The sequence below is a fragment of the Fukomys damarensis genome, unplaced genomic scaffold (assembly GCF_012274545.1).
Source record: "Fukomys damarensis isolate Sample0158 unplaced genomic scaffold, DMR_v1.0_HiC HiC_scaffold_19, whole genome shotgun sequence".
Classification (NCBI taxonomy): Eukaryota; Metazoa; Chordata; class Mammalia; order Rodentia; family Bathyergidae; genus Fukomys; species Fukomys damarensis.
In genome coordinates this window covers 25,327,926-25,350,702 of record NW_022900931.1, presented here as the reverse complement: position 1 = coordinate 25,350,702, position 22,777 = coordinate 25,327,926, and the positions used below count along the sequence as shown (strand labels likewise).

The 22,777-nt window shown below is 39.3% G+C and overlaps 1 protein-coding gene across 2 annotated transcripts in view; it reads right to left on the bottom strand.

Annotated features, from left to right (window-relative positions):
- Positions 1-17,449: 17,449 nt before the first annotated feature.
- Cd163 (CD163 molecule) overlaps positions 17,450-22,777 on the bottom strand; it is a 21,470-nt gene continuing 16,142 nt past the window's right edge. The window contains exons 12-17 of one of the 2 annotated variants that reach the window (XM_010607773.2): positions 20,814-21,131; positions 20,594-20,620; positions 20,298-20,405; positions 19,453-19,548; positions 19,029-19,084; positions 17,450-17,624 (exon numbers count right to left, since the gene is read on the bottom strand). In XM_010607773.2, the coding sequence (XP_010606075.1) occupies positions 19,038-19,084; positions 19,453-19,548; positions 20,298-20,405; positions 20,594-20,620; positions 20,814-21,131 (596 nt within the window). In that variant the 3' untranslated portion in view covers positions 17,450-17,624; positions 19,029-19,037. The remainder of the gene's footprint in view (positions 17,625-19,028; positions 19,085-19,452; positions 19,549-20,297; positions 20,406-20,593; positions 20,621-20,813; positions 21,132-22,777) is intronic. The other variant, XM_010607774.2, reaches the window with a different exon arrangement.

The window sequence follows — 22,777 nt, the reverse complement described above, 5'->3', positions numbered from 1 at the left end:
AAGGCAATGCTAAGGCAGATATAGAAGCCAAAAAGGCAGCTAAACAGAGACTTCAGATGACCATGATCACCTGTGCACAAAAGAGAACACTGGAGATCCAAAAACCTCCAGCTACTATATTCAGATACAGAGAACAAGTGGGCTAAGAAACAGTTGGCTGAAAAACAAAGACTTGTTTGGGTCCTACCCAACAACAGGATGATTACACCTGAGGCACTGTCATACTATTGGATTCAAAGATATCATGACTTGACTCATGGGGGAAAGATGGCTCTCCAAACACTTAGAGAAATATTTCTTCATACCTTGGATTTCTGCTTTGTGTGAACAAGTCTCAAAAAGGTGTCAAATTTGTCAGGAAAAATAAATCCTACCTCAGGGCACAGAGCACCATCTGGAATACAACAGAAGGGCACAAGTCCCTTCGAGGACATACACATAGACTTTACAGAAGTCTCCCTTTGCAGAGCTTATTATAAATATTTATTGGTATGTGTTTGTCACTCTGGATGGCCTGAAGCCTTCCCTGCAAGAACAGAGAAGGCTTCAGAAGTATGCAAAGTTTTATTAAACGAAATAATTCTAAGGTTTGGGGTTTGGTCCGCTTCTCTCTATAGGCAGTGACAATAGGCCAGCATTTTTAGCAGAGGTTTTACAAGATCTGGCTAAATTATTACATATAAAATGATATTTACACACTGCATAATGGCCTCAGGGCTCTGGTAAGGTAGAAAGGGTGAATCATACTATTAAAAATGTATTAACTAAATATTGTTTGACAGCACCAGTGTCATGGATCGATTTGTTAACTTTAGCCCTTCTTTTTTTTTTTTTTTTTGAGACGGGCTCTCACTGTATATTTGAGACCGATCTGGAACTCACTATCTAGCCCAGGATGGTCTCAAACTCGCAGGGATCCTCCTGCCTCAGCCTCCTAAGTGCTGGGATTACAGGCATGCACCACCATGCCCCGCAGCCCTTCTTAAGATAAGAAACATCTCAAGTTGTACTGGATTCTCCCCATATGAGATCTTATTTGGGAGACTGACATGTATTTTAAGAGATTTTACTGGGAATTTATCTCAGTTAGGCTCCTCTACTCTGGAATTACGACTTTTAGAAAACAGAGCAAGATCAAATAAACAACCTAATGCTTAACCTTGAGGGTCTATAAAAAGAAGAGCAAGACAAACTGAAAGCTTGCACAAGGGAGGAAATTATAAAGATTAGAGCAGAAATTAATGCAATGGAGACTAGGAGAACTACACACACATAAAAATCAATGAATAGAGGAGTTGGTTTTTTGAAAGAATAAATAAAATCAATAAACCCTTAGCCAACCTTATCAAAAAAGGAAAGGAAAGGCTCAAATTCATGCAATTAGGAATGAAAAAGGTGAAGTCACAACAAATCCAGCAGAAATCCAGAGGATCATCAATACCTGCTTTGAAAACCTGTACTCTAATAAAATGGAAAATACAAAAGAAGTGGAGAGATTCCTAGATACATATGAACTTCCAAAGTTGAACAGAGAAGATATAAAAAGTCTAAACACCCCAATTATATTCAGTGAAATTGAAAATGTAATTGAAATATTACCAGCACAGAAAAGCCCAGGTCCTGATGGATTCACTGCAGAATTCTACAAGACATTTAGAGAAGGACTATCACTATTACTTTTTAAACTCTTCAATGAAATTGGAAGGGAAGCAATACTTCCAAATTCATTCCTGGAAGCAAGTATTACTTTGATTCCAAAACCAGGGAAAGACCCAACCAAGCAAGAAAACTACAGGCCAATCTCTCTAATGAACATAGATGCATAAATCCTCAATAAGATACTGACAAACAGAATGCAGAATATCATCAAGCAGATCATACAGCCTGACCAAGTTGGATTTATCCCAGGGATGCAAGCATGGTTCAACATTCGTAAACTAATAAATGTAATACACTATGTTAACAAAGTCAAGCATAGAAGGTGGGATGGGCAGGGGAAGGGTAATAAGGGAAAAGAAAAAAATGTGAGACAATGAAAAGATGGAAATAAAGTGTTTGTAGATGGGGAAGGGAGGAGGGGGTGAAGGGAGGTCAGGGAAATGCGGCAAAAATGAGAACCAAGACCTGTCATGTAGAGGTACAAGATCCCAACAATGAATGTAACTGTACTGTATCCCTAAAATGTACCAATAAACTCAATTAAAGCTGAAAAAATACCATATGATCATCTCAATAGATGCAGAAAAAACATTTGATGAAATTCAACACCCATTCATGATAAAACCCTACAGAAAATTGAAATAGATCATTTTTATCTCAACCCGATAAAGGCTATCTATGAAAAACCAACAGCCAATATCATTCTTCTTCTTCTTTTTTTTTTTTTTGGGTAGCAGGGATAGAACTCAGGACCTTGTTCTTGCTAGGCAAGTGGTGGAACAACTGAGATAAATCCCCAGCCTGCCAATATTGTTCTAAATGGTCAAAAATGAAAACCTTCATGCTAAAATAAAGAACAAGATAAGGATGTCCACTATCAGCACTCCTGTTCAGTATAGTTCTAGAAACATTAGGCACAACAATTAGACAAGAGAAAGAAATAAAAGGAATAAAGACAGCAAAGGGAAAAGTTAAACTGTCATTATTTGCTACAGAGAAGACTCCGAAAACTCTGCCAAAAGACTGCTGAACTTAATTGACGGATTCAGTAGAGTAGCTAGATACAAAGTCAATACTCAAAAATCAATAGCCTTCTTGTAGACAAATAACAGACTCACTGAGAGAGAAATCAGGGAAATAATTCCTTTCACAATAGCATCCAAAAAAATGAAATATCTAGGAAATCAGTCTAACGAAGGAGACAAATAACCTCTACAATGAAAATTATAGCACTCTAATAAAAGAGATAGAAGAGGATATAAAAAGATGGAAAGATATCCCTTGCTCCTGTGTAGGAAGAATTAACATAGTAAAAATGTTCATATTTCCAAAACTACTATACAGATTCAATGCAATCCTAATTGAAATCCCAACAGTATATTTCACAGAACTTGAGAAAAGAATCTAAAAATCCATTTGGAGCAAGAAGAGACCTAAAATAGCAGAAACCATTCTAGGCAACAGAGACATGGCAGAGAGTATCACAATTCCCAACTGGAATCTGTACTTCAAAGCCACTGTGATAAAAACACCATGGGACTGGCAAAGAAATAGACACAAAGATCAACTGAATAGATTAGAAGATGCAGAAACAACCCCAGACATACTCAGCTACCTAGTCTTTGACAAATGAGCCAACCATTCCCACTGGAGGAAAGATAACCTGTTGGAAAAACTGGCTTTCAACTTGCTAAAGATTAAAACTAGATCCCTATCTTTCACCATGAACTAAACTAAAATCCAAATGGATTAAAGATCTAAATATCAAAACAGAAACACTAAACACTGAAAAGTAAATTAGGTAGAACTTTCAAAGACATTGGCATAGAAGACTTTATGAATAAATCCTCTGCAACACAAGAACTTGCACAAAGAATCAACAGCTGGGATCTCACTGTATTAAAAAGTTTTTGTAGTGCAAGAGAAACCACCAAAAGAGCTAAGAAAAGCTACCCATGGGTTTCCCTGCACTTCTCACTGGGTAGTAAAAGTGGGTGAGTGGTGGAGTTTTATTTGTTTTAGTCAACTAAATGCAGGTCTTCTCCTGGTCTACCCTTATATTTTTTAAAAATTAATTTTACTGGTACATCTAATGTATACAATATAATGACATTCCTTTTTGGAAAGTTATACCTTTACATAATCAATCTTGGTTCTTATTTTTCCCCATTCCCCTACCCTTCCTTCAACCTCTTCCTCCCTCCCTATCTACAATGACTTTGTTTCCATTATTTTTCATTTTCTCATATTTTTTTCCAGCTTTAATTGAGTTTATTGGTACATTTTAGGGATACAGTACAGTTACACTCATTGTTGGGATCTTGTACCTCTACATGGCAAGTCTTGAATTTTCTCATATTAATTCCATTCCCTTCTTTCCTTTTCTCTGCCCTGCCCATTTCCCCTTCCTCTTTGTTCCTTTCCTTCCTATTTCACAATATCTGTTATACCTTTTAGTCCTTATTTACACTTCCAGTTTCTCACACTTAGACAACTACTGCCAGAGCCTGAGCAGTGGCCCAACATGCCCTATGTCTGGGTATTCTTTATACCCCACAGCCTTCCCTCTTTGTGCCCCCTGCAATTCTTCTAAAATCCTTCTTCATTCTCTCCCATCTGCACCCCTCCCATCAAACACCACTCCTCCCTGACAACAGAGCCAACTAGCTCTCTTTTGGTAGCTCTCCAAAACTCCTGCCATGGCTGCAGCCACAGCCCCTTCCTCCCCTTCCTCAGAGCCTCCTGACACTTCTAGTCATTCCTTTGCTGAGCCCTTTGTTGTTCACCCCAGAAATCCCCCATCAGACTTCCTATCTACTTGACACTGCCTCCTGAATCTAAACCTTTTCTGTATGTTGTGCCCAACCCCACTCTACTTCACACCCAATCCGCATTATGGTTTGACCCCTCAGCCCTCCCTCCTTGCTTCAAATCCAAGCCCTTTCCCCTGCCCCTCAGTTTCCATTCTGTGAAGTGGCAAGGCAGAGGGAATAGAGTCTGTGTTCCTTTTTCTTTGAGAGACCTCTCCCAAATTAAACAATGTCTAGGCTCCTTCTCCTCAAATACTACCAGATATATCCAGGAGTTCCAATGCTTAACACATAACATATACTTAACACATAACGTATAACACATAACATATTCCAATACTTAACATATAACTTTACCTGGGCTGATTTAAATGTGATCTTTGGCCCCACTTATTGTTCAAATGTGTGGGAAATGAGTGATCTCCCTTGCTCAGTCCTATGGGGATAGTACACCTCCTTCAGCCTGACCTTCTAGTGGGCACTGCAGCTGTCCTCCAGGAAAGCCCAAACTGGAACTATCAGGCAAGACCCAGGGACATAGCCAGCTGAGACACTATGCTTTCCTGCCTAGTGGAGGGACTTCACAAGGTGGCCCCTAAGGAAATTAATTTTGATAAGCTCAAGAAAGTACTCAGGCCATAGATGAAATCTGGCCCAGTTTGTGACTCACTTGACAGCTGCTCTTAGGTGATATACAGCATTAGACCCAGAAAAGCCAGAAGAGCAACATCCTTAAGATGCATTTCATTAGTCAGTCTATATCAAGCATTCAAAACCTGGAGACTGGCCCTCAAATCCCACAGCAGAAGCTAATCAATCTGGCTTTTAAGGTTTTTAATATCAGGATGAAAGGGCTTGACAGCAGTGCGTTTTTTGAGCTGTAGATGCTCACCTCTACCATAAGAAACCCTCCAGAGCTGGCCACCAAGCTGACCACTACACAATTAAAAATGTCCCTCACTTGAAGTACCCCTCCAGGGATGTTGTTTAAATGCTACCATAACAGTCACTGGGTAGTGAATGCCCACACCCTGTGATTCACCCAAACAATGTCCTTCTTGAGGGTTTTCTCACTGAATGCTTAGTTGCCCTACACTGGTAGCCACCCCTATTGCTTCTAAACCTCAACCCCCAGGGAACCCCAAGTTGCTCTTTCCCAGAACTATTAGGCCTGGCCACTGAAGGCTGATGCTGCCTGGTGGACTTGGAGGCCCCTAGACCATGTTAAACACTAAACTCTGGGAAACTCTCATCATGGAGGGTAAATCCATCCTTTTCTTAATATAGGGCCTCTCATTCTACCCTTCCTTCTTTTCAAGGAAAAGTCTTTCCAAGCCAAACTACTGCTGTGGGCATTGATGGTAAAATCTCTAGATCCTTTTAAATGCCTCCAATTTGGTGTCAAGTGGGGAGAGTACGTTTTCCCACACTCATTCTTGGTCATACCCATCTGTCCTATTACCCTTTTAGGGCAAGACATCCTTGCCAAGTTGTCAGCTACCCTAACCATCCCCAGGACACAGCCAACACTTATGGCCACCCTAATGTCTCCTAGCTATCCCCCTGCCTATGGCTTCTATTATCTTCCCTCATCTCAGCCCCAGAGCCTAGAATAATTCTACCCCTTCTCTTGTTTCATTCCAACAACCACTTACTAACCCTCTCTAACCTAATCACCCCTACCCTGCCCAATGACAGAAATCCATCCCCGACGCAGCTTTACAGGGCTTACAGACTTTCTTGCCTATATGGCACAGTTACTTAATCCCTGTCAACTTTTGTTACAACATCCCATTCTCCTGAAACAGAGGGAAGATGGCTCTTATCGGCTGGTACAAGATATCCCTGCCATTAATCAGATTGTCCTTCCCATAAACCCTGTGGTGCCAAATCCCTACACACTTTTGTCTTCCACCCCTCAGTCTACCTCCCATTATTCTTAGATCTAAAAGATGCCTTTGTCATGATTCCCCTGCACCCCTCCTCACAACCTCTCTGCCTTCACCTGGACTGACCCTGATACCTGTCAGTCCCAACAGCTGACCCGCACTATCTTGCCTTAGGAATTCTGGGATAGCCTGCACTACTTTGGTCACTTCCTTGTGTATGATTTACAGTCCATTTACCCCTCCTTCTCTCATCTCATACAGTACGTAGATGACCTCCTCTTTTGCAGGCACTCCTATGAATGGTTCCATAAAGACATACTCTTGTTATTACAGCATCTAGACTCCAAGGGATACCATGCCTCCCCCTCAAAGACCCAAATATTTCCTCCATCTGTCACTTATCTGAGCATGAGTCTCCACAAATGTACCCAAGCCCTGCCTTCAGCTCATGTCCACTTTATTTCCTAGATTCCAGTTCCTGCTATCAGACAACAACTCCTCTTTTCTAAGCGTGCTAGGATATTTTTACTCTGGCTTTACAGCTTTACCCTTCTCACTAAACCCTTCTACAACTCACTAAGGGAGATCTGTCTGAGCCCTTAAATCACAAGATTAAGAGATATTTCTTCAAGGAAAGTTCCACTAGTGAGTGATGGTTTGAATGTCTCAACCAAAATTAGTATGTTGGACGCTTCATTCTCCATGGCATTAAGTGTGGTCTAAAAAGAAAACATGAAGTAGAGTCTCACACGAGATGACTGTGTGTTGAGTGGAGAACCTTCATGAAGGATCAGTGTGGCTCTCTCGGAGGTACATTAGTCATCCTGAGAATGGGTGTTAAAAAGGAGCTTGGAGGCAGGCCTTATGTGTGTGCCAGTAGTCCCCGCACTCTGGGAGGTTAGCACAGGAGGACTGCAAGATGAAGGCCGGCCTGGGAAATTCAGTGACTTAGCAAGACTCTGTCTTGAAGTAAAAATTTAAAAAGTTGGAAATGTAGCTCAGTGTGAAGGCCCTGGGATAAATCCCTACTACGGATACATACATACATACATACATACACAAGTACATACATGTTATCTTGCCCTTCATTTGACTCTTTTGCATTCATTCACTTGCTATCTTCCCTTCTGCAGTTCAAAGACTTTCCAAAAATATGGTTCCTTAACCTGGGATTATTCAGTCTTTGGAAATCTTTGTGCTTTGTAAATTACCCAATTGGCGGCACTCAGTTATAGCAACAGGAAGCTGACAGGCAGCTTCATCTTTGCCATCTTTCACTTCCTCCTCTGCTTCCTTAATTATTACCAAGGAGAAGGGAGTATGTTCTGGTGTTGTTCAGAGAAAACCACAGACTGATATTCTGCTTAGATCAGAAGGCATCTATTATAGCTTGTACCTAGATGTCTCCCTCAAAGACTCATGAGTTAATCAGTGGGCTTTTTGGAGGTGGCTGGATCTAAAGTGTGTGCTGCTGGGATCAAGGATGTGCTGCTGGGATTGATTCATGGTGTGCTGCTGGGATTCAGGCTGCCTCACCCTGCGTGTGAATCCTACCCACCCTAAGGTTGGGTAGTTGATAAGATATAAGGGACAGAAAAATAAATGGTCAGTGCTTGTTGTTCATTGCTTGCTTGCTGCTGCTGGTGCTGCTGCTTATTTTGCTTCCTGCCTGTTCTGCAATGCACCTCTGCTATGGCATCCTCCCTTGGAGCCAGGTGACGATGGACTGAAAACTCCATTTGGCTAAAACTGTGAGTCAAAATAAACCTTTCCTCCTTTAACTTTGGGTGTCAGTTATTTTGACTCAGGAACGAGGAAAATAATTAAGATCTTGGAAGATAAACCGTTCTCTCCCTATTGACACACTTGACTACCAACATATTCTTACAACCTGTTGGACAAATACGATATTCCTGGAAAGAGCATAACATCTTTCATGGGGGCAGTATGTTCTCTCTTGGTTGCCCCAATTAGATGTTACTCTGCTGAATAAGACCAATGCTAGGGCTGAGAGCTCAAGAGCAATAGGCCCTTCTATGTGCACATGTGGACATGGCTCCATGGCAGCCAGACGCTCTTCCTGAATAGCTGTGTGGCACTGTGCTCTCTTGTTCATTCATACTGGTGCTGTAAATTCAGTGAAGCTGTGGAAGCCATCACTGTTCCTAGTACAGATGGGATAATGCTTAGCCAGTCCCCTTCCGGATCCTCACCACTCCCGTTGTGTTGCAACTTTCACCTCATCACTGTGGTCTCCTAGCAGATAAAAAAAATAGCTGGGGCAGAGAATTTCTTGCTCTCTCTTCCATCCCAATGACAGAGATTGAAGCAGGGGCCGATTTATGCCAAAATGGTTGTCCTTGGGCCTTTGCCCTATTTGTTATACCATTTGTATTATTTCTTTGTCTCATATTATCTCCTCTTTTCCTTGAGATAGGCCAAAGCATTAAAAATTGTAAGTACCACGAGGGGCCTTAGGGCAGAGGGTAACTCTGGTGACAGAGTGCGTGTATGGAGGGAGCGGAAGGGTGTTTATTATATTGTGAGAAACAAGAAAACGGTGTCTGCTCTTCTCTGGTCTCCAAGATCCAATGACTAGAGGCTGAGAGGTTTTAGAAATCATAATCTTGAGCACGAAAGAAGACTCAGAACAGGACTGGATCGGGAAGTTTTCTGTTGGTGTATTTGTAAGCAAGACAAAGCATCTTGCTGACTGAGAGCAACAGGAAGCTGCAGAGATATTGGGAACCCTGTAGAACATGAGGGTATGTGAATAAGTTTCCAGGCAGCGGACTCTGACTGAGGGCGCTTTGTTTTAGTCTTGCTCCGACGCAGGCACGCTTGGAGTAATACCATTTACAAGGACGGAGTCAATGAGATAAAGACCGACCATCTGGGGAAGCCAGGTAAGCGTATTCTGTCCGTCATCTCTGGGTTCCTTTGTTCAGAGCTGGCAGCTCCAGTCGTTTCCACAGACTGTGTGCTGGGTAACTGGGCGTTCCCGGCTCAAGGCAGGGCCCCGTGAATTCAGCAGGCCCTTCAGTTTTTCTTTCCCTATGCGTAGCTTTAGGGCTGTGAGCTTTCTTTCTAAAAAACGTGTTTTCAAGAAGGGGTTTCTGAGCCTTCATTAACTCTTGTTGGTTGAAATGCTTCTCTTTTGTCATCTCTACTTGGGGTTTATTTTAATTAAAATTCCCTCTTAAGTAATTCGGTGATTAAGCCAGAACTATTTATGTTAGCAAATGAAAGAAAATATGGCTGTTCTCCAGAAAATGTCTATACATTTACTTTTGTGATAGAGAAGCGGGAAGAACTTTGTGAAGGTGAGGTCAAAAAGTAAAAGTCCCAAGGACATTGAAAATCCATTTTTTCTCGCTGACATTTTGAACACTTCTTGCCTGTAACTCCTGCAGATAACAGTGACATTGTTTTTTCTTGTGGTTCAGGCCTTCAGAATGGAAAAAATGTTCTTTATCACAGATACATCCCCAGCCCCTGATCACAATTCCTGTAGGCTCTGTGTTGTGGAAACTGCCTCTTCATCAAAAGTTAGGTCTGCTCCATTTTCTCTGTTTAATGGCTCTTGTGACATCATAGGAAGAGAATACCCTGGATTCCTGGTCTCTCTGAAGCCCCGTGAACAGCAGGCCCTTCAGTTTTTCTTTCCCTATGCGTAGCTTTAGGGCTGTGAGCTTTCTTTCTAAAAAACGTGTTTTCAAGAAGGGGTTTCTGAGCCTTCATTAACTCTTGTTGGTTGAAATGCTTCTCTTTTGTCATCTCTACTTGGGGTTTATTTTAATTAAAATTCCCTCTTAAGTAATTCGGTGATTAAGCCAGAACTATTTATGTTAGCAAATGAAAGAAAATATGGCTGTTCTCCAGAAAATGTCTATACATTTACTTTTGTGATAGAGAAGTGGGAAGAACTTTGTGAAGGTGAGGTCAAAAAGTAAAAGTCCCAAGGACATTGAAAATCCATTTTTTCTCGCTGACATTTTGAACACTTCTTGCCTGTAACTCCTGCAGATAACAGTGACATTGTTTTTTCTTGTGGTTCAGGCCTTCAGAATGGAAAAAATGTTCTTTATCACAGATACATCCCCAGCCCCTGATCACAATTCCTGTAGGCTCTGTGTTGTGGAAACTGCCTCTTCATCAAAAGTTAGGTCTGCTCCATTTTCTCTGTTTAATGGCTCTTGTGACATCATAGGAAGAGAATACCCTGGATTCCTGGTCTCTCTGATCTCCCATGACTTTTTCTTCATGAACACGTCCTACAGACATGCACCCATTTTCCCTCATGTAAAATTCACATGCCTTATCTGCAAAAGTCTATTGTGTTGTATTGAGGTATTAAAAATAAGTGACTGTCTGAATACATGTTTGGAGTTGGGAAAATTTTTATTTTCTCAAAGGAAGAATGATATGCTATAGTTGAATTTGTTGTATTCCCAAACACAGCTAAATTATGTGATGGCTTTAAGTGTACACAGCCAGAATGTTTGGTCCCAAACTGCCTTTTCTGTAAATGATAAAATGAGGTATGATAAAATATATGGTGAACACTTACTTTTTTTTGAGATAAGGTCTTGCTGTGCAGTTCAAGCTGACCTTGAACTCACTATGCAGCCCAGATTGGCCTCAAACTCATGGTGATCCTCCTGCCTCAGCCTCCCAAGTACTGGGATTACAGACATGTGCCCATCACTCCCAGCATTTATTTTTTTAAAAAATTACAATAAAAGATACATTGTCATTAATCGCTCTCAAAATCCCCCCCCCATTTTTGAACACATATTCTTTCCATTTGCTGAAGCAGTTCCGAAAATCCTATTTGAGGTGTCTGGCTGACTTGATGTTTTAAATCAATTCAGAAGATTTATGAAGTGGAATTTTAATGTTGAGGAGAAGATACATGTCCCGTGGTGCCAAAACCTGAACACCCTAATACTATATAAACCTGCCTTTCTGTTGGAAAGCATAGCAGCAGCATTCATATAGTCTGATCACATCTCATAAAGACACAAAAGATTTTACAAACTGCTTCCAAAATTGGCAACAATAAAAGATAAGCATGTTGGAAAAAAGGGAAAGTATTCTGAGGAAGTTCAATGGAGGTTTTTTACTATAATAATTGTTTAAACATTCCTTATGTATTTTGATCATGTTGAAGATATTATGATGAGAATACATAATTTAATGTAGTTGGATAATTTAAGTAAAGTGTCTCAAAATTTACAGGAGATCACTGCAATTTTCAGATATTTGTACAAATGCTTCTACTATGTAATCCATGAGTGAATTCCTCTCTAATAATGTTCTTGAGACCCATGTTTACCCTTAGATATCAAAGCCAGAATATTGATGGTTAAAAAGAGATCAGAGGTGGGGTTTTGTCTGAAATTTCCTACCCCAGCAACTTATGAATGGGCATTTAACCCATGGAAAGGTAAGGAGATGTCAGTTTATAACCTAGAGCTTCCTGTAACTGAGCAAGGAATGGAAAAATGAGTATAGCTGTGCTTTCTAGGAGTGTGGAACATGACAGGGCTCTTACCTCTTTTCAAGGCATTTCTCAGGATTTTCTGTGTCCTCACAGATGCTTGTGAATCCTGGGATCCGAATGTTAGGTCTCCTCCTACACAGTTCTCAGTGCTGATGCTGCACACAACTTGTTCTATGAAGACCACATTCCTCAAATTTAAGTTAGTTCTTTTGACTAGCAACTGGTTTTTGTACTAATTTTGTGAACCAAAATATAGGGAATTTGGTGAGCTATTAAAATATGGGAATTCTGGTGAGATTTTCCTAAGTTATGCTCACCTCTAATGCAATAGATTGATTTTTCTTATAGATAAATAGTGCTTTGGGCTAGATGGGGTAAATATAATTATATATTTTCTTATCAACTAATAGAATATTAGAACTAAAAGCACTGGTGCTTATATAGACAATATTAGCCATAATACTTTTAATTAGCTGACACAAAAGAGTTCTTGTTTTTCCCTTTGCTGTGGAACTAAGATGAAAGTTGTAGGCTCTTTGGTCACTATTGACGTCTAGATCTTAGGGAAAAGCAACTACTTAGGGACAATTTATAAACATTGGCATTGGCTACAATGAAATTTGGAGAATCAGAGAAAAATCTCAAAGCATTTGGTCTTTTATTGGGGGATAGATAAGCTGGAGCTGTTTTCTTCCCTCCCTTTTATTGTGTATTTATTTTATAAAATAATAATTTCCTGGAACAAGTATTTGGCAGACTATGGGTCAAAGGTCATGTTGTCCTATGCTAAGAGGATTCTCTAAGGGTCTGAAGGTACAAAGAAACCTTGAGTCTTTTGCACATTTCCACTCTCTAAGATCAGTATTTTCCTTCTTTTGGTTCACAGATGTAACCAAGAGACTTTCTTTTTGTTTCAGTGCGTCCTATGGAGTCACTAAGGAGAGAAGTTCTGAGGGGAAAGGAAGATGGGTCTGGAAAAGAACCCCCGATACTCGTGAGAATAACAGGAGGGTTCGCAGATTCTAAGGCTGAGATCTATGCCCCTGGGCCATCAGTTTGAGAACAACTGAGCCTGTAAGGAGTCACCTGTGGCACTGGATCACAGTTGGGGAGAGATTCTGAGATCTCCCATTATCTACGTTTACTGTGGAGAAAGAATGTAATAAATATTTTGAAACTCTCAGAAAAGTTCCATTTTACAAGGAAATGTTTGTAAAATTTCTGGCTTCTTCCACTGTTTTATTCAATCCAAATCACAATCCGATGTCCTCCTCTCAGGTGAAACCTCAGGAGAGTGACAGGCCATCTTTTGATGCTAAAGCAACTCACAGAGTCATTCCTCCAGGTAAAGAAAGGGTCGTGATCACTCTACAGCTAAATAATGTCTGAATCCAAAACTATTGCTTCCTTCTCTCTATTCAGAATGGCCCCATAGCAGCATCATTTAAACATTTAAAATTTTCTGTCCGTGTTATACTGTTTTCTTATATGACTGCTGTAATCCTTGTAGTATTACAATAGAATATGGTGCTACGGGGATAGGTGCATGGAGGAGGAATTGCTATAGATTTTCTTTATCTCTTCAAATTGCGATGGTTCCTATGTTATTCAGCTTTCCATCACTCTGTCATATGCATGGCACTTAGAAAAAGATTATTTTAGTTCACAGTTTTGGAGGATCCAGTGCATACCTGATTGGCCCTGTTTCTTTTGGCCTATGTCAAGCCTGCACACCATGGGACACAGAGCAAGAACCCTTTCCTCATGGCCAGGGAGTAAGAGAGAGAGAGAAAAGGAAGGGATGTGGTACATCCATCCACTTCAAGGGCAAGACCCCAATTATTTAAAAAACACTCGCTAGGCCCCAACTACCTCCCAATAGTTCCAAGCTGGGGACCAAGACTTTGGGGCATACTTACACAAACCATATCACCCTCCAAAATCTTATTTCTTTATTGTCCAGTGAAACGAAGTTTTATCTCTCCTCTCTCAGCACAGGTGTGCTTCTCATGTAATTTCCAACATAAAATTCATAGTCATGTTTACATATCATATATAATTCTGCATCTGCTCTTCCTCTCTGTACATTCTTTTAACTGTATGAAATAACTGTATTGTGATGGATTAGTAGCTCATCCAAGGGGAAATCTCTAGCAGATGTATTAGAGTTATAATAGGGACAGGAGGAGGGAGAGAGAAAGAGAGAGACAGAGATAGAAAGTGCCAGAGAGAGAGAGAGAGAGAGAGAGAGAGAGAGAGAGAGAGAAACAGAGACAAACAAAGAGAGACAGGCAGCAACAAGAGAGAGATCCCATAAAATAGTTTTGTGGGGTGAAATAACTTTTTGTAGTAGAAATATAAAGCTTCTGGTCCTATCAGTTCTATGAGAAGTTTCTACATGAAATAGGAAGGTAAAAGAGTTTGGAAAAGTCTCTTCATTGATGATAATAATAACTTGTGATAAGGAATCACAAAATCCAAATCCACTCTACGATGTATAAAGTGGACATGGACTAGTCTGTTGTGTTGTTGTCTGTTTGTTTGGGGTTGTATCATCTTCTAAGTTCATAGGTCATCTTTTTCTGTTCATGTGCCCAAGTTTTCTGACTATAGGAAGAATGGCTTGTGTTTCTCTTTTCATGAGGACACTGAAATCCCAAATCCCCCTGTCCGGTACTGTCCAAGAAGTGTTCTGAGAAGCATACTGCAGGAAGTCCCATTGGCATTCACACTTTTGTAGTCTTACAAGGAAATATCACCTTAGTACCATAAAAAGGTATTGTAATTTGATTACAACTGCAAAAATTCTGTTTCCAAATGAGGTCACAATAACAGGTACCAGAGGATAGGTCTTTTGGTGGGAAGAGGCAGAGTTAGTAATATTACAATGTTCTTTTTCAGTTTTGAAAATGTGCAGTGGTGATGTAAGGTGATGACATCAGAAAAAGTTGAAAATGGTTAAGCAGTAAATGAAAACTCTCTATTGTTTTTGCAACTTATTTGCAAATCCTAAAGTATTCCAATATAAAAAAATTATTAAAGAAAGAAATGAAAATGTACTTTTGTGAAAGCGTGCCTGTAAGAATTTAAAAGAACTATGCTTAAAGCAGGCAAATCAGCAAGCTTCCCTACATCTGTAATGCAAACGTACTCTGTGTAATTCTGATATTACCTCAAGTCACCAAAAGCTATATAATAAAGGTTTTAAAATTATATAATTTCTCAATAGAAATCTTGGCATGAAGCCTTTATCTTCCCGTGTGATCACAATATGTCACATTATGGTAGTAGGTGAGAAGGTTCCTTTTTCCTTCCCATTATGTGGCCTCATGGTACGTGATGCAGGAGAAATTCAGCATAAATATCATGATGAGGAAGAAGCAAGGAATTATAAGTTCAAATATATGCAAATTTAGTTCTACAACTTTAACTCTTGAGGAATGTTGAAAGAAAATAGCATAAATTCAAATAAGGTTGTAGATAACAGAAATATTTGTAGGTTATTTTGATCTGCCTGTAAGGTGACAGTAGGACCGCTCTCAACAACAACAACGAAACAGGTGTGTATAGCATGTGGATAGCAGGAGGATAAGGCATTTGTTTCCAGTCTGAGAGACCAAGGGTGTTGCGGAGGAGCACATTAAGCAACAAAGGTGACCCCTGGCCAGGCAGGAAAGTTCCTATTTATAAACCAAGTTGGCGAAGTGAAAAAGCGAGTAGCAGCACCACCGGGTGATACAGGCATTCAGTTATACAGGACATGACGATGTCTGTATCTCCGACTCACTCAACCCCCAGTAGCTGCATTTGCCTGGACTGACAAAGTAGGCTTTGGAAATGAGTGGAAGTCTGTGGTGAATGTGCTAAAGCGGCAACTTTGTGTCCTAAGCCACTCAGTGTGAGCTCACTGAGGCTGCTGCATGTTACAACGATCACCCAGTGTTTCCAGATTTTCTGATTTTCAAGAGAACCAGAAATGTAGATACCAGTAACAGTTCGGTTAACACTTCAAAGGAAAAAAAAAACAAAAACGTTTAGACTGATTAAAGCAAACTAGCTAAGAGGCAATTAACAAAAATATTAGAAATGGTATAAAACAATGCTAAACAGAGTTTTGCACACTCTTCTTGAGAAGGTCAATGAGCCCTGCCACCATGGAATAATTTACAGAGGTTCCTCAGTAAACTAGAAATAAAATTACCATAGATTCCACAGTGTCACTTCTAAGTACATTTTCAAAGAAACTAAAATCAGTACGTCCAAGAGGAAATCTACACACCCTTGTTCACAGCACCACTACTCACAATACCTGTGATATGAAATCAGGCATGGTGTTTTCTTCAAATAAACATGATGTGTATGAAAATGCAGTTTAACACTCTTCAGTCTTAAAAAAAAAAAGAAACCTTGTCATTTGTGACAGCGTTTAAATGAAATAAGCCTGGCACAGAAAGACACAATACACGATCTTACTTACACGTGGAATGAAAAATTGGTGAACTCATAGACTACAGCAGAATTGAGGTAAGTAGGAATTAGAGGGGATGTCAAGGAAATATTAGACAGACATACAAAATATCAATCACATAAGGAATAAGTTCAAGATATCTATTATACAATATGGTGACTCTAGGTAATAATAACAACTATTTTATTCTTGAAAATTACTAAAAGAAGTTGTTTTAAGCGTTCTTTTTTTTTTTTTTTGGTACCAGGGATTGAACTTGGGACCTTGCGCTTGCGAAGCAGGTAGCAGAACCACTGAGATAAATCCCTGGCCCCTGTCTTAAGGGTTCTCGATAACCAAAACATGATAACAATGGAAACCTTTTTTACTAATTAGCTTTTTCAATTCTTCAATGTATATATATATTTCAAAATATTGTATTTTACATGATAGATGTTCAGATTTACTTGCCACTTTAATAATGAATTAATTTTAAGAATCCAATAGAACACAGATATTGAACAAAAAGCTTAATTAATCTTATCTCCTATGTACATTAATATTTATCACAGATAAGTTAATTTTAGTAATGTACGTACTTACTCCATACTAGTTATATAAAAACATAATATATGCACCACTTCAGCTTCAGTGATATTTTTCTAAGGAATAAGTAACTAAAATACTGTGACTTTTCCTTTACTGTATCAAGTGATGAAGCATTTCATTTCATTGAACATAATTATGTTACACAAAACAGTTAAAGAACAAGTGAGAATCTCTCTTGTAGGTGAGACTCCTCATCATCATTGGCTTTCCCATTCTTAAAAATGTGAAAATAGGGCTGGGGATTTAGCTCAGTGCTTCCGCAGCCTGCCTTGAAAGCACAAAGACCTGAGTTTGATCCCTGGTACAAGAAAAAAAAAGTGAAAATAAAAAGTTATTCTTTGCTAGTAGAAAGTTGTTATTCAAAGCAAACGAGAAAACAGCCTATGGTATATACAAGTAAAACATCAAATGAAAAAACATCATATTTTACTTAAGAAACCCTAAAATATTCAGAAAATGAATATTTCAAAAAGTTAAAAAATAGAAAGTACAAACAGGTTAGTAATAAACCTTTTTATTTAATCCCCTTGAAAGCTTTGCATGCACTACTAAGAAATCACATTCACAGATTTAATTTTGAAAGTTCACCAGCAGTCTTTACAACATCAGAACACAAAGGGCTTTATAGAAATACTATTGCAGAGATCAGTGGAAGAGATGGACTATGTTCCATTCAGTGAGTCTTCACCAAGGTATATGAAAGGCTGAACAAAAGCCATAAGGACAAGAATGTTATTTTTCTCTTTGTATACATTATAAATAGATGAATACATTATATTGTAATACACACAAACTCACTTATATAAAAAGTGCACTATCCATTGTAAGCAGAAAAACAGAAATACAATATTTTTTATAATTTAGTGTACATAACAATCACTTTTGTATTATGGAACCACAATAGGATTAATAAAAGTCATTTTTATGTTATTCTGAAGCAGTTGTGAAGTACTAATTTTTCTTTAAGGAAAAAGGAGCTTAATTTTGTCACATCAGGAAGTATTCGATGTTTGACATTGTAAGTCAAAAGTTATTCACAGTACTCATTTTATAATGCTGTTGGAATTATATATGTAGATATACATACACATGCATATAGTGTCTAGTGTAATTTGTAGACAAATATTTTATTTATTAAGTGCAGTCAATAATATAATAATAAAAGTGGAATCATATTACATGTTTATGGAGAACTTTTTCCTTTTTAGTTGGCTAAATCATAATTTTTCAAACACTATTCCATTAACTTGAATTCACTTTGTTTCTAGTATTTTTGCCATTACTACTTAACAGCATTGCAAAAATAAAACCTTATGTGTATTTCCTCCTTTATTATATGGAAAAAATTATCAGGGTTATAATTGCTGTGTCAAAGGATCTGTTAGGCTTTTATTATTATTGTTGTTGTTATCATCATCATCATCATCATTATTTTGTTACAAGATACTAGATCATTTCTCCAAAATCTAATACACCTCTTCCAGTAGCAGTGCCTGAAATAAACTTTTTCTCTGTATTCCTCAACAACAAAGGTTTTCCAGCCTTTTTCTTTTGTCATACTTTCATCATAGGTATATTCTATATGTGCTTTGAATTGAAAGTAAATTTACTATTCTCATTTCTGCAGTGGGCACATCCTGTGATATGCCATTTCTCTGGAATACCTTCTTTCCATTATTTGTAATACGTATTACACATCTTATTAAAATCTTCCCCAAGCTCTCCAGGCTAATTTTCTGTATTTCACTATCTTCTAAAATCTTTATCATAGCATGCACTATACAACTAAAATATATATTATATGCTTTATATTTTCCTAACATGATCCCTGTAATAACTTTAAAATATTTATTCAATTGCTACCCAGTTTTTCCTGAGGTCCTGGATGTATCATGGTTATTGGTTACCAGAAATATATAATTTATAAAAGGATGAGTCACGTTTGCCAAAAGCTGTTACATATTCTGACTATGGGTTTGCAATTATAAAGAAGCACGCATGTGCACAGGAAAACAAACATGAAAATGCATTCTTTCTTTGTAATGCAAGAGGGGCTCCAAAGGAATGCACCTGTTTTGAACAATAACGAATGCATTCCCCTCACTTACCTCACTGGGTTATAAATTCCCATTCTCATCACTGTGCTTCAGAATGGCTTCCTCATCTATTCCAAAAATAGAAAGATATTTAGACACTGAAATTACTCCAACAACATTAAAGCCATGTGACTCACTGGAGTTTTCTAGGAGGAAGAAAATAATTACTGGTAAATATAGCACACCTCCCCTCAAGTGCCTGAGAAGAACTCTGAGCATCTAAAAAGATGGACTCCAACAAGGAAGGCAAGCAGGTGCAACGTAAGGTAAGGAAAGTCTTCCCTAGCCCTTAAATATGTTTCCCCCATGCATGCATCACAAACTCATCACAGGTTTTGGATCGTGTCCCACTGTTCTTTAAAGTAGAATATTAGGTCTTGGTTGCATGCACCAGTCTGAGCCCCTCTAGCTATCTGTTCTTGAAGAATCCACTGACCCAAAGAAGTTGGCAGGTCCAGATCATCTGCCTTCAGGTTTGAATTCATCTCTTTGTATCGGATGTGGTGGACAAAACGTTCCCCTCTTGAGAAAACTGACAATAGAGGTCCTGGGTTATGGATCAGCAGACCATGCAGTATAGCTGTCCCTCCCTTCTGTGTCCCTTTCTCAGCAGTGCAAAGGTACCTAATCTTTAGCCACCCTGTCGTTTCCCTGCTTTCCCCCTAGAATGCTAAACAGTGAATGAAATAGGCACAAGGCTTAATCACCCCTGGTGTCACCAAGTAACAATCACCCTTCCCCACATGGAAGCAACCAGGCCTTCATAATGCACTGGAGGGTTTTCTGAATCTTTCCAAAAATATTTACTTTCCCTTCCAACTCGCTATAAAGTCCTTTTCACCTTTCATCTCAACTGTTTCAAAATGCCATTCCTGTCAATACTGCCTTTCGTATATCCTGCTTTCAAATGATCTCCCTAAATATAAGCTAGGCTGGCCATTTTACTTCTCTACTTGATTCTTTAATGACTATGAATCATCTTCCCCCTGAATAATAAGTGCTTCATAGCCTGTTCCTCCCTCTGTCTTTATGCTTAACTTCTACTCAGGAGAACAAACATGCCTCCTTTACCCTCCTCCACACTTTCACACGTCTGTCCTGCTCTCTCCCTACAATGCAACTTGCTCACTTCTTTGAACTTCTACCCTAGCACCTACTTCCTGTTCATTTGATACTTGAAGCTATTTCTGATGTTGTTTTGTTGTTGTTATTTGTTTTTCTTCCAAGAAGCCCCTTCCTTATCTTGTGGACATATTAGAAAGATCACAATTTAGCTCCGACCTGTAAGCCTCTGTATCTGTCTGTTTTTCAAAATCCACGTGATGAGTACGATGAGAAGGGCCAACAGAACGATTCCGAAGATCACCAAAACAATGAGAGTCTTGTGCCCTAAGAAAAAGGAGGCATCAAGAGAGATGATGATATCTGAGCAGAATGATCTGGATCCTGCTTACTAAATATCTCAGGCACAGGATCCCAAAAGCAAATCCAAGTCCTCAGGACTCCCTTGGACCCAAACTCTCTGAACAAGAACGAGGTGGCTACCTGGTCCCGTACTCGTGAGCCCTATGCTGTACCTGATGGCCGTGGTGATTCTGATGCTCCTGTAAGAGAGAAGAGAAAGAGATGGAACCCAGGAGTAACAGAGTAAACATTTCTCATCCCTTTGGCTAGAAGCAGAAGACTGCCTCCCCACCGCCCCCCTGTGCCCTCGAGCCCTGTCTTTACAGGACACACTGCAATGCCCACCCTCTTTGGTGGCCAGTTGGTCTAAGCTCCCGGGTTCTTGGCACTGACCTGGGAGGCACCGCACTGCGGCGTCTTCCTTGTGCCCGCAGTCGCTGTGCCCCCATCGTCCTGCGGGACAGTCCCAAAGGGAAGACTCATTTCCTCTGCACTTGACCTGGCTGAGCCACACGGGTCCAGTCCCCTGACCAAAAGCGGCCTCTTTCAGTGCTGTCACAGCCAGGCCGCAGCCCAGCTGCCTGCAGACCACCTGCGCGTCTTCCAGGTCCCAGGAGTCGTCGCACACAGACCCCCAGGAGCCGCCGTGCCAGATCTCCACGCGGCCGGAGCACTGGGCTGGTTTGTCCTGATCTTTAAGCCTTATCTTTTCTGAAAAATCAGAGACACCTGGATTATTTCTGAGAAGATTAAGGCTTCTGAAAGACTACAGGCGAAAAGAGAGATTTAAAACTCTTTAAAAAAATCTGTTTAAAACTATTTCATGTGCAAAAGTTTTAAGAGCTTGTGTAGTTTACAAAATTTGCTTTCAGTGAGAGTGTACGTCCTTTTAGCAAAATGGGTATATTTCCTATGAATCATACATAAGAATCATAGTGAGACTCAGAAAATGTCAAAAGCAGAAAATTAACATTGTAACTGTGAAGTGGCTGTTTTCCCAAATAGGTAACCTACCAACTGGGGAAAGTTTTTTTGCCAGCTACTCCTCCAAGGACTAACATTCAGAGTACATAAAGAAAGAAGAAAAGCCTAGATAACCAAACTAAAAGACCCAATAACAATGGGCATCAAAATGGACAGACAATTCTTAGATGAAGAAATGCAATCAGTCAATAAATATATGAAGAAAGGTTCAATGTCAGTGGGCATTTGGGAGATGCAAATTAAAACAAAATTCAGATTCCACCTCACTTCATCAAGAAATCAACCAATCACAAATGCTGGCAAAGCTGTGGGGAGAAAGGAGCCCTTCACTGTTGGTGGGAGTGTAAACTGAGACAATCACTATGGAAATCAGTTCAGAGATGTCTTCAAAATCTAAAAATAGAAATTTCATTGGGCCCAGCTATTCCTCTTCTAGGTATCTTCCCAAAAGAGTGAAAAACATCATACAACAGTGATGTATGTATACCTGTGTTTATAGCAGCATAATTCATAATAGGTAAATCTTGTAAGCAGCCTATATTCTCGTCAATGGATAAATGGATAAAGGAAATGTGGTGCTTATTATACTCTGCCACAAAGAAGGATAAATTTGAGGTGTCTAGAAAAATGGACACACCTAGAGACTATAATGTTAAGTGAAATAAATCAGACACACAAGCTTAAACTGCATGATTGTACTTATACTAAAAAGTAAATAAATATGAAATAGACGATAGGAAAATGGAGAGAGGAAGAAAAGGTTATTGCATTCTAAATATATTTCTGTTGTCAATTTCTAGTTTCACACCAGTAAGGTGTGAGAGCTTCCTTGGCAGAATTTCCATTCCTTTGGATATGTTAAGGTCTTTATTATTGCTATGAGAACGGTCTCTTTGGGTGAATATTTCTCATGATTTTGAGAGGACTGTGAGGTCTCCAGGTTTTGCACACAGTGTGGTGCTCAACTTGAGGCAAGATGTTGCTGATTTTGACTCCCGTTGCAAGTCTTTGGCACCTTATCAATTTCTGAGGGAGCTGTTTAGAAATTTTTGGTGATATTTGTGGATCTGTGATTTTACCTTCAGTTTCATGGTTTTGCCTCATGTGGCTGGGTGCTTTGTTTAGTAAAATATGTCTTAACAACTGTGGGCTCTTGTTGGAGAACTGCCTTTTGTATCATTATATAATCACTGCAGTCCTAGTTTATATTGAGGTACGAGTGGAATAGTGTCAAATTAACACACTTCCAGGACGATTTATTGAGTCAATGGTAAACTCATGTGTCTATCTGCATAACTTTCTACCTGATGTGTTTTTACATTATCTTATATTTGTTGTGTTTTTTAAAATATCTGTATACTTTTAAATATATA